General features: G+C 38.6%; 1 protein-coding gene across 7 annotated transcripts in view; it reads right to left on the bottom strand.

Moving 5' to 3' along the window:
- Positions 1–12,836, bottom strand: part of Adam12 (ADAM metallopeptidase domain 12) — a 435,473-nt gene that overhangs the window by 51,748 nt on the left and 370,889 nt on the right. The window contains exon 22 of one of the 7 annotated variants that reach the window (XM_021253282.2): positions 9,953–10,373. The exons of the other annotated variants lie outside the window; for them this stretch is intronic. Coding sequence (XP_021108941.2) covers positions 10,365–10,373 — 9 coding nt within the window. The 3' untranslated portion in view covers positions 9,953–10,364. Of the gene's footprint in view, positions 1–9,952; positions 10,374–12,836 lie in introns of those variants that run through there. 7 annotated transcript variants of the gene reach the window in all.

Below are 12,836 nucleotides of genomic sequence, written 5' to 3'. Positions count from 1 at the left end.
TCTACAATGAAAACTACAGTACTCTGAAAAAAGAAATTGAAGAGAATATCAGAAAATGGAAAGATATCCCCTGTTCCTGGATAGGCAGAAACAATAGAGTTAAAATGACCATACTTCCAAAACTGTTATATAGATTTAATGCAATCCTGATAAAAATACCAATAACATTTCTTACGCAATGGGAGGAAGCAATCCTAAAATTCATACGAAAGAAAAAGAGACCTAGAGTAGCAAAAGCAATCCTGGTCAACAAGGGCAAGGCAGGGGACATTAAAATCCAGGATCTCAAGTTATACTGCAAAACTAGAGTAATAAAAGCAGCACGATATTGGGGGGAAAAAAGACTGTGGAACAGAATAGAAGATAAAGAAAAAAACTCCAGGCACACTAAGCTATGTTATCTTTGACAAAGGGGCTAAATCCTTCATTGGAGGAAAGTTAGCTTCTTTAACAAATGGTGCTGGGAAAACTGGCTAACGCACTCCCACCCGCCACCACCTTGGCCACACCCGGGCAGAGTGGTTGAGGGCTGATTGAGGCCTGCTTCCTCCGGCTTGCTCCGCCAACTTGCGACTAGGCCAGGGTTAGGACCCTCCGACCCCCCCAGGCACGCCCACCAGCTTGGCCGCGCTGGCACCTCCACAACAGCCCCCCCCCCCGGCTCTGGCCTTTTGGCTGTGCAGCTACCTGGTTCCACACTACAGAGGCACAGGGGGTCATAAAAACCATTGTCCTGAGCTGCAGAAGTGAACAACAGAGAGAAGACCTTTCTCAGGCTCCCTGATGAAAACAAGCCCACTGGAAAAGTGAAGAGAATCTCTGCAATATGGGCACACCAGACCACCATACTTGGTAAGTTGGAGGGATCATCACCTCCCATTGGAACCTGGACTATCTTCAGGGGAAAGGCAGCTGGAACCTGCAATAGAACCTTGCAGAATGCAACCCTGCAGGAGGACAGGGAGCTCAACTTGGGACTTGCAGCCAGAAATCTGCCTGAATCTCATGGGTCTGGGACTAGCTTACTGAGATTCATTGATTTATAACTGCACACTGCTGCCCATGTTGTCTATTGTGACAGCAGAGACATACCCTGAAGGAGGCCCTTCATTTGTATCTTTTGTTATTTTAAAAACTACCACTATTTTTTTTTTGCTCTTAATATTTTTTTTTTTACTCTTTTAAAATTATTACTTTTCTCTTTTTTCTTTCTCTTCTCTTCTTTCTCTCTCTTTGCCTTGCTCCCTTGCTATCGCACATTGTTCTTCATCTCCCCTTTCTGTTCCTGTTCTGGCCCTAATTTGTACTTCTTCTTTATTTGTCTTTTTTTTCTCCTTCCTTCTCTTGTGTGTGCTCTCTGGCCTCACTACTAACCTTCCCCTATCCTTCTACCTGTCTATTCCTCCCTCCCCAACTCCTCCTAACTCCCCGTCCTGAAGGGTAAAGTTGCTATATTGAAGAGTTTATCCACTATAAGCATATGTTGGGTTGGTCCTTGATTTTGATTTAATTCACACAGTTAAAGGTGGTAGATTAATAACTACCACAAATTGTCATTTTCTAAGAGGAACTTGATGCTATTGTGTTGCTGATTGTATCACTTGGGCTAAGGTGTTGTGATTAATCAGTAGTCCTTCCTGGTACAATAAAAAGGAGATAGCCTCAGAGCCATTAGAGACTCAAAACCAAAAGACCAGCTATATCTGGAAGATACCTCTGAGAAGCAATCATTCCATAAGGGTTCTAACTACATCAACAAAGATACTTACAATAAGCAACTTCGAAGTATCAACCCAGGGACTAAACCAAGGACAGTACCAAAAACAAAAATGAGAAGACATTTAAGCAAGTCACAAACTCAGACTTCCACCTCACAAAAGGCAAATTCTGGGGGAAATGAGGTGGAAAAGTCTGATAATCAACCACCTGGATACCCTGAACTGATAGCACAGGAAGTAACAAAACAGATGAATGAGGCTCTAGAAAAATTCAAAGCAGAAATAATCTCAGATAACTACAGAGATGGTGAGCAGAGTGAAAGACATGATTAGAGGATCTAGAACAGAAACAGATAAAAAAACAGATGAGCTCAGAAACATGCTGGAAGCTGTGAATGCCCAGCATATGAAAGAAATGGAAACCATGATCACCCAACATAAGAAAGAAATGGAATCCATGAAACAGATTCAAACAGATATTCAGGAGATTAAAAACTCCACTGAAAGCATGCAGAGCAGATTAAGAGAATCTGAAGATAGAATATCAGATATAGAAGACAGGATCATGGTTAAGGACCATGAAAACAGAGATTTCTTAAAAATAGTAAGGGATCATGAGAAATCAATCCAGCAGCTGCTAGATGATGCAAAGAAGAATAACATAAGACTGATCGGAATCCACGAAAAAACAGGAGAAAGTACAATTGACATAAAAAAACTGTTCACAGAAGTAATAGTAGAAAACTTCCCAGACAGAGGTGGAAAATGGGACATACAGGTAAGTGAGGCATATAGAACTCCACCTAGACATATATTAGTCAAGATCCCAGAAACCCAACAGAAGAACAAAATCCTACAGGCGGTTAGAGAAAAGAAACAAATCACCTATAAAGGAAAGCCCATCCGAATCACAGCAGACTTCTCAACACAAACCCTCAAATCAAGGAGAGCCTGTAGTCAAGTATTTCAAGCCCTAAAACAAAATAACTTCCAACCTAGACTGTTGTATCCTGCAAAATTATCTTTCAAAATCGATGGAGAAATTAGATACTTCCACGACAACACCTGAGAAATTTCACGAACACCAAACCAGCACTCCAAACAATTCTAAACAATAGTCTAGAAAAAAACAATGAAGGTCACAACTCCATGAGGCCCAACAGAGGGAAGCCACCAGGCAAGGTAAGAAACTAAAGGGAAAGGGGGGAAAAATAAGAAATAAAAGAGCCAACAACAGTAAAACATCATGACAAGGATGAGTCAATATCTTTCAATTATAACACTCAATGTTATTGGCCTCAAATCACCAATCAAAAGAAATAGACTGACAGAATGGATTAAGAAGCAAAATCCAGCAATATGCTGTATACAAGAAACACACCTAACTCAAAAAGAAATTCATAGACTGAAAGTAAAAGGGTGGAAAACAGTTCTCTATGTGACAGAAGCCCAGAAAAAAGCAGGGGTAGCAATTTTATTTGCAGACAAAGTAGATTTCAAACCAAAACTAATTGAGTGAGACAAAGATGGTCACTACATCCTTGTGAAGGGAACAATCCAAGAGGAAGAGATGACAATCCTAAATATATATGCACCAAATACAAATGCTCCCAACTATATGAAACAAATATTAATGGACATGAAAAATCAAATAAGCTCTAATACAACTGTAGTGGGGGACTTCAATACCCCACTATCACTAATAGACAAAAAATTAACAAAATTCGAGAACTGAACCAAGCTATTGAACAAATGGACTTAATAGATGTTTACAGAGTGTTCCACCTCACAAAATCAGAATACACATTCTTTTAGGCTGCACATGGGTCATTCTCCAAAGTAGACCACATGCTAGCTCATAGGACATGTCTAAGTAAATGTAAAAGAATTGAAATTACCCCCTGTATATTATCAGACCATAGTGCAATAAAATTGGAGATCAATAGCATAAGAAACTGCAAAACTCCCATGAACACATGGAAATTGAATAACACCCTCCTGAACAACCAATGGGTCACAGAAGAAATTGGACAGTTTCTACAAGTAAATGATAATGACAGTACAACATACAGAAATCTATGGGACACAATTAAAGCAGTTCTATGGTGGAAATTCATAGCAGTGAATGCCCATATTAGGAAAACAGAGAGAACTCAGATAACCTAATGCAGAACCTCAAGCTCCTAGAAAAAGAGCATAACAAACCCAAAGCTCATACAAGAGAGGAAATTATAAAGATCAGAGCAGAAATCTATGCAATGGAGACTAAGAGAACGATACAAAAATTAATGAATCAAAGATTTGGTTTTCTGAAAGAATAAATAAAATTGATAAACCTTTAGACAACCTTATCAAAAAAGGGAAAGAAAAGGCTCAAATCCATGCAATTAATGAAAAAAGTGAAGTCACAACAGACTCAGCTGAAATCCAGAGGATCATCAATACCTACTTTGAGAACCTATACTCTAATAAAATGGAAAACACAGAAGAAATGGACAGATTTCTATGTACATACAAATTACCAAAGTTAAATGAAGAAGATATAGAAATTCTAAACACCCCAATTACAACGAGTGAAATTGAAAATGTAATAATAAGTTTACCAACAAAGAAAAACCCAGGTCCTGATGGTTTTACTGCTGAATTCTACAAGACATTTAAAGAAGAATTAATGCCATTACTCTTTAAACTCATCAAGGAAATTGAAAGGGAAGCAAATCTTCCAAACTCATTCCTGGAAGCAAGTATTACTTTGATTCCAAAATCAGGGAAGGACCCAACCCAAAAAGAGAACTACAGGCCAATCTCCCTAATACTGATGCAAAAATCTTCAACAAGATACTGGCAAATAGAATACAAAGAGTCATCAAGAAGATCATATACCCTGACCAAGTTGGATTTATCCCAGGGATGCAAGGACATAAGGATGGTTCAACATTCATATATCAATAAATGTAATACACTATATTAACAGAGTGAAGGAAAAAGCAATATGATCAACTCAATAGATGCAGAAAAGGCATTTGACAAAATCCAACACCCATTTATGATAAAAATCCTACAGAATATTGGAATAGAAGGTCTTTATCTCAACTTGATTAAGGCTACCTATGAAAAACCAACAGCCAACATCATACTAAATGGTCAAAAACTGAAAACTTTCACACTAAACTCAGGAATAAGACAAGGATGCCTACTAGTGGTGACTTCTGCTCTGGAAACAGCCATAGCAATTAGAAAAGGGAAAGAAATAAAAGAAATAGGAAAGGAAGAAGTTAAACTGTCATTATTGCTGACGATATGATCCTTTACATAGGAGATCCAAAAAACTTGGCCAAAAGACTTCTAGACTTAATTGACAGATTCAGTAGAGTAGCTGGATATAAGGTCAACTCCCCCCCAAAATAGCCTTCTTATACACAAATAGCAGACTCATTGAGAGAGAAATTAGGGAAACAATTCCTTTTACAATAGCATCCAAAAAAATAAAATATCTAGGAATCAATCTAAAAAAGGAAGCAAAAGACCTCTACACTGAAAACTACTGCACCCTGAAAACAGAGATCGAGGAGGATATAAGAAAATGGAAAGACATCCCTTGTTCCTGGGTAGGAAGTGAAAATGGCCATACTTCCAAAACTACTATATAGATTCAATGTAACGCTGATTGAAATTCCAACAATATACTTCACAGAACTAGAGAAAACAATCCAAAAATTCATTTGGAAGCAGAAGAAACCTAGAATAGCAAAAGCAATTCTAGGCAACAGAGACATGGCTGGGGGCATCACAATCCCCAACTTGAAGCTATACTTCAAAGCTACTGTGATAAAACCAGCATGGTACTGGCAAAGAAACAGACCTGAGGATCAGTGGAATAGATTAAAAGATGCAGAAACAACTTCAGACACACTCAGCCACCTCATCTTTGACAAAGGAGCTACCACCCTCATTGGAGGAAAGATAGCTTATTTAATAAATGGTGTTGGAAAAACTGGATTTCAACTTGCCAAAGATTAAAACTAGACCCCTATCTTTTACCATGTACTAAACTAAGATTGAAGTGGATATTAAGACAGAAACACTAAACTTGCTGGAGGATAAGTTAGGTAGAATTCTTGAAGACATTGGCATAGGAAAAGACTTTATGAACAAAACCTCAGTAGCATGGAAACTAGCACAAATAATCAACAACTGGGATCTCATCTTATTCTCTGCACTGCAAGAGAAACCACCAACACAGCTAAGAGACAACCTACAATGTGGGAAAAAATTTTTAGCAGCTGTACCGCAGACAAAGGTCTACTATCTAGAATATATAAAGAACTGAAAAAAATCAGACCCCCCCCAAAATTCAAAAACCCAATCCAAAAATGGGCATCTGAAATTAACAGACATTTATCAGACAAAGAAGTAGAAATAGCAAATAAATATATGAAAAAATGTTCAACATCACTGGTCATTCAAGAGATGCAGATGAAAACAACACTGAGATTCCACCTCATCCCAGAAAGAATGGCTGCTATCAAGAAATCAACCAATAACAAATGCTGGCAGTGATGTGGGGAGAAAGGAACCCTTCTCCATTGTTGGTGGGAGTGCAGACTGGTGCAACCACTGTGGAAATCAGTATGGAGATACTTCAAAGAACTAGGGCTAGAGGTCCCACATGACCCAGCTATTCCCCTGCTGGGTATCTTCCCCAAAGAATTAAAAGAATCATAACACAGCGATATATGTGCACCCATGTTCATAGTAGCTAAAGCTTGGAAGCAGCCCAAGTGCCCATCAACTGGAAACTGGATAAAGAAGAGGTGGCTTTTTAATAAAATGGAGTACTACTCAGCCATAAATAATGCATATTGAGGCCATACTCTTAAGTGAAATGAATAGACACGTATGTGTAAATACCGAATAGTTTCTCTAGTGTGAGAAACTGAAAGTGTAAATAAGGATTAAAAGATTTAATAATAATTCATACTTTGAAATAGCAAAAGGTCCAAATTGTTAGGGTGGTGGGAGGGGATGGGGAAAGGAAAGAAGGGAAAGGAAAAACTATAAGAAAAAAAAAAAGGAAATGAACTCTGTAAATAGGGAAGTGTGGAGGGGGTGAGGGGCGCACAGGTAATGGGGAAAAAATAACTAAGATACATCATGTACAGGTACAAGCACCCAATGATAAATGTAAACATATTGTATATCTAAAATGTACCAATAAAAGAATTTAAGAGAAAAAAACTGGCTAACCACATGTCACAGTTTGAACTTAGACCCATATCTCTCACCATGCTTTAAACTAAAGTCAAAATGGATCAAAAATCTCTACATGAGAACAGAATCTGCTGGAAGACAAAATAGGTAAAAGTCTGAAAGAAATAGATGGAGGCAAAGTCCTTCTGTTTCCACAAGAAATACCAAGAACTAACAAATGGGATCCTATTAAAAAGCTTTTGCAGAGCAAAGGAAACTACCAACAAAGTGAAGAAGCCACATACAGAATGAAAAAACTTTCCAGCCATCAGACAAAAGACTAACACCTAGAGTATATAAATAGCTCAAAATAAATAAAATCCCTCAAATTTAAAACCTAATAAAAAAATGGGCATCTGAAATGAATAGACATGTCTCAGGTGAAGAAATACAATACATGAAAAAATGTTCAACATCACTGGCCATAAGAGAAATACAAGTTAAAAAAAATTTAAGATTTTCTCTCATCCCAGAAAGAATGGCTACCATCAAGAAATCAACCAATAACAAATGCTGGTGAGGCATTTCCCTCTAGTATGGCCATAGATGAGCAGATGCAGTTCAAATGCTATTTTGTTTATTTGTTGCTGTTTTGTTTTTTAAAAAGTAAATTGGAAGTGTGTGACCTTTGCATGCCTTCCAATGGTTAGAACAGCCTGGCCTGGCTAGGAATTGAAGGTGCCACTCATTATCCCTTTAGGATCACATGGTGTACCTTTGGGTCTGACAGGAGAAAACTGTTTTGATCTGCTGCTGTTTAAAGTGAGCTTCTCTAGGGATAATTTTCTGTGAGCTGAGGAATTTATATCTTAGATGTGACATTGAGGATGTTTTTGCTTAAAATTTAATCCTCAGAAGAAACTGCAAAAAGGATTTTAGCTGGGTGCATCCTGGAACTCTAAGGAAGCTTCTGGAATGCCTCGCCCCTCTGCTCCTTCCCCTGTCTCGGGGATGCAGTCATGCGCACTGGTACTTGGCAATTAGAAATAGCCTCCTAAGTGGCCTCATTTTCTAGTCTTTTGAGGGTCCCACTTATTTTTTCAAATTTAGCAACTCGGGCTCCTCTCCTGAAGGACAGTAGGACACTTGGTCCATAGCCAGTGCTTTCTGAGGATCCCGGTGGCCTGTGTCCTTCCGCTGCCCACCTCCAGCCACCCTGGCCCGCCTCAGCAGCTCAGCACTGCTGACAGAGTGCTGTCTTTTTCTGCACTGGGTTTGAACAGTTTCCCCTTCATTCTCCAACCAAATGGGGACTGACACTAGGCTGCCATGGCCCCCAAACTCTGCTGAAGGGTTTAAGATATGTCTAGGGAATTGGCATGCAGAAGAGGAAATGGAAAAACTCCATACCCAAATGCCATTTCTCCTAGAGGGTCTGTCTGCACAGTGTCTCCAGTACTCCCTCCCTCTCAGCTCCCAGAATAGCCCATGGCCTGTTTCCTCCCCAAAATCAATTCCTTGGTTGTGCTCTCCAGTGTTCTTGCCTCCCTCTCACCCTGATGCCTCAGGGGCACAGTTCTTGTCGCTTCTTCCCAGGAAAACCCCTTTCAGAATTCTGCAGTTATAGTTTAGATCTAAAATATCCCCCAATAATCTAGTCTCTCTCAGACTTTTGGAAAGTGATCGGATAAAAGGAGTGTTACACTTATCAGTGGATTCAGTGGCTACATGTGCTGTTAGGAGGTGGGGCCTGACTGGAGGCCACTCACTGGGGAATGTGACCTGGAAGGGTACATTTTTGTCCTGGTTCTTTCCTGCTCCCTCTGCTTCCAGGCCGCCATGGGATAAGCAGACTTCTTTGGGCAGGCCCTTCTACCATGTGTTTCTGCCTTGGAGCCAATCAACCTTGGACTGAACTCTCTGAAACTTTAAGCCAAATTCTCTTCCTTTAAGTTGTAGGTATTAGGTATTGTGTCTCAGTGATGAGAAAGATTACTAATTCCTTTGCTTAAGATATGTGCCTGCTGTACTTTTGTATTTTCTCTATTGGTGCATAAACAGTGAAGCCCTGAAATTCACCGTGATTACATTCCGAGAGCACCTGCAAATTGTGAAAAACTGAATTTCATATATGGTCAGAAAAATGCCTATAAAATGCCATTTTTATAGTTTAAACCCTAAATATGCTATGTGGCTGCAGCTATGTAGACTTAGAAGGTGCAGGGCATTTTGGTGGCATCTTAGGGCTTTAAGAAAACCAAGAACACTTGAGATAGCTGCACTGGGTACAGCAACTGGTTATGATGTGGAAATGCAGGTGCATCTGCCAGAGATGGGTTACAGGGTCACAGCCAATCAGCAGCAAGGAAAATAATGCTCTCAGATTGGCTACTTGCAAACCTCCCACCAAAAAAAAAAAAAATGCAGAGGATATTTGTGATTTCTGAGAAACTGTGGGGCTTTCTGTGAACAATTATTAGTTAGATTGTAAGGAAAAACCAGCAAATGATGAGGCCAGGAACTCTGAACTGTGACTTCTTGGGGGTATACTATAATTCTTTGTATTTTAAAATTTATAGTAATATGGACTCTTTTGGATGCAAAACTCAATGATTTTTAGCATAACATGAAATATTTTAAGGGCAAATTCAGTGCTAAGTACAGAAATGTTTTATCACACTTCCTGCTGGAGCTCTCAATTGTAAGTGATTTGACACTGCTTTAACCTCTCATTTTTTCCCCTCCCATTTACTACTCTCTTCTCTAGCCTACATTTAACTATTCAGTCTTAGGCTCTGGTTTGGGAGAGTGTCAGAGTGTTGCAGCCAATAGCTTGATGAATACATTGAGTTATTTTCCTCTAGAATAGCTGATAAGATGAAAGGAAATGAAAATGTGTTTCTCCACATGTGGACTGAAAAGGATGCTGGGAAAAAAGTTGTTCCCTGTAGACATGCCTGGCATCGGACTGGGGGTGAAGTCACCATTTCAGTGTATGCTAAAAATTCACTTCCTGATCTTAGTCGAGTAGAAGCAAATAGGACTTCATTAAATGGGCACATTGTATTTGAAGGAGAGAAACAATTTCATCAAAATGTGAAATTATGGGGTGTGATCGATGTAAAGCGAAGTCATGTAACGATGACTGCTACAAAGATTGAAATCACCATGAGAAAAGCTGAGCCTATGCAGTGGGTAAACCTTGAACTGCCTACAACCACAAAACAGGAAAAACAAAAAGAAGATATTACAGATGGAGTAGAAGAAGAAAAAGCTATTGCCCATTTCAGAATTCTTAATGACATGTGGTGAAGATGTGGCTTGCTGCTGTAATCTTTTGTTGCTGTTTTTGTCTGTGAATTTGGCATTTCAGGGTCAACGTTGGGTTCTTAAAAGCCGAAGTCAGGTTATCTTTTTGTCTTCTGTCTTCCTTTTGAGTTCTGTAAGATTCACTATTCATTTTTCCTGTTAGAAGAATATTTGTGTCTCATACTTGAAGAGGCTGGAAAATAGCTCATAAACATAATTGTAGGATTTCTCAGTACAATACAGCATTAGGCAGAAAAATAATGTAAGACTTTTTAAAGAACTTTTGTCCCATAATTAGTAACGTATAAAATGTCAAATTTTAATCAGATATTTCATAGATTTTTGCTAACAATACTTGAAAGCCTTTAGGGAAGATCTGCATTGTCTTCCTATATGGATAGTTTTTCTAGGAGGATTAATTCTGAGATGAAAGGTAAAAGGGAATATGTGTTGACTAAGAAATTAGAATCCTTTAACAGTTTAATGTAAAAATTAAACCGATACCTATACTGCTTGCCAAACATAAGATTTAAAAATACAAGAAGTAAAATTATAGAAGTATTAATCTGGCTAAAATTAACCATTTTATAGGACTAAGCATTAATGTTAAAAATCTCTTTTCTGATTATTTGTATAATCTTATGACTAAATTATACTTGATTTACATATAGTCTTAAGACCTTTTAATCTTTTAGTTACCTATAAAAAGAAATACATATCCAGTTTCTATGATGGATAAAAAACTGTAAAAGTGTAAACATAAAGGTTTGTGGCAAAACATTGGAGTATGGGAAAAGTAAATACATAAATTTTGCTTTATGACAACTAAAAAAAAAAAAGAAAAGAAAATCTGTTTCTTTTATTAAGACTGAGGAGTCAGGATGAAAAGCTTGAATCCCAAGCATCATTTTACCATGAAGGAGACAGTACTTTGGAAGGTTAATTTGTGAACAAGAGAATGAGTTGATTTAACTGTCTTTGATTTTAAAAAATCAAACAACATTTTATAAAAGATGAAATGTTTTCTATGAAGAACTAGCTTACCCTTTAAATGTGAAGTTGACCAATGTGGTGTTTGTGACAGTGTTTTCTTTCCTCCTGGAATGTTTACACGGTGAATTTGATGAATAAAACGGGTAGGCATGTAGCTGGGTGTATGTGTCATGTTGTGCAGGGCAGAGCACTGGGAATGCTAAAAAGTGCAAAACATCAGTGGGTTCAATCTGCTGCCAAACAAGTGCCACCTCCCAATATTCCCCACACCTGGATGGAATTAATCCTAGGTCCCTATGTGTGATGGAAGAAATCATGGGCTTAATCTGTATCACATGTCTCAGAAAGATTCCAGACAGACACCAGCCTGGAGCAAAAAACATGGATATTTCCAGTGACTAATGGTTAAAGAGTAACATTTCCTTAGTTTCATAAGGCAGAATAAAGGCCTTTTTTTTGAGGGGTGCTTTAAAAGGAAATTTTGAAGGGGCCACTTCTGTGGGCATTCACAGCTGGTGAGAGAAGACACCAGCATGTAGAAATCTTTCCTCAGAACACATAATCTGTTAGTCTCAGTTTGTCTCTGTGCACAGGTGGTTTATTTCAAGGGAGGAATAAAATCTTCAGAAGGAATCCATGGCATAGGTGCCTAAGGGCTTTCTGGACACCTGACATGCACATGCAAAATAGCGTTGATGCATTTTCCAAGGGTTCATAGCTTTCCTCAGATTCTCAGAAAAGAAGTTAAGGATGTGCTCACTGCCTTGCATCAACATAAATACAGTAAGTCCCCAACTTACAAACATTTGAGTTGTGAACTTTTACAGGTGTACTGTATAAGACTAACTTTGTTGAACTTGGGAACAAATCTACTTGTGAATGTTCTCCTAGAATGGAACTTGTTTGTAAGTTGGGGACTTACTGTAGACTGGCTAGTGATCTCAGGACTCAAGGAACCACCCACTGGTGAGCCGTGTGTATGTGCCAGAGTCCCAGCCAAGATAGATAAACCATGCACACATTACTAAATGGCACCAAAGAAACCAAAACCCCAAGAAAAGCCTGACCACTGTTGCCAAACAGCTGGGAAAAAGTAATCCGGAAAGAGCCATTTTGCCTACACAAGGCTTTACTCCAGCTCGACACCAAAACAAAGCTTCTGTGGCCCGGAGATTGGCTGATCTCTCTCTCAGTAATGGGCTACATTCTCTCCCTGGAGCAGAGCCTTTGGCAGAAATTTTAGTGGATTTCTCATTACCATAGGGTCCAGAAAGAATGAGAGCAAGATTATTTTCTAGTGATGAAAGAAGAAAACGAGTCAACCCAGAATTCTATATCCAGCAAGAATACCCATCATAAAAATATTCTCAGATGAAGGGAAACTAAGACTTTGTTAACCACAGACTTACCTAAAAGAATAAAGAAAAATTTTCAGGCAGAAAAGAAATAACAAATTTGGGACATCAAAATGAAGACTGAACAGAAAATGTAAATATATGACTAAATATAGTAGACTCTTCTTAGGCTTTAAACATTATGTTTGGCTGAAAGCAAAAGTTACATGATCTAAAGTGGTTCTCAATGTAGGTAAGTGTTCTCATTAAAAGCAATCAAGGATAGAGGCAC

This window comes from Heterocephalus glaber, unplaced genomic scaffold, assembly GCF_053883595.1.
Source record: "Heterocephalus glaber isolate CG9 unplaced genomic scaffold, H.glaber_assembly_v1.0 deba00001497, whole genome shotgun sequence".
Classification (NCBI taxonomy): Eukaryota; Metazoa; Chordata; class Mammalia; order Rodentia; family Bathyergidae; genus Heterocephalus; species Heterocephalus glaber.
This window is presented reverse-complemented; position numbering and strand designations above follow the sequence as displayed.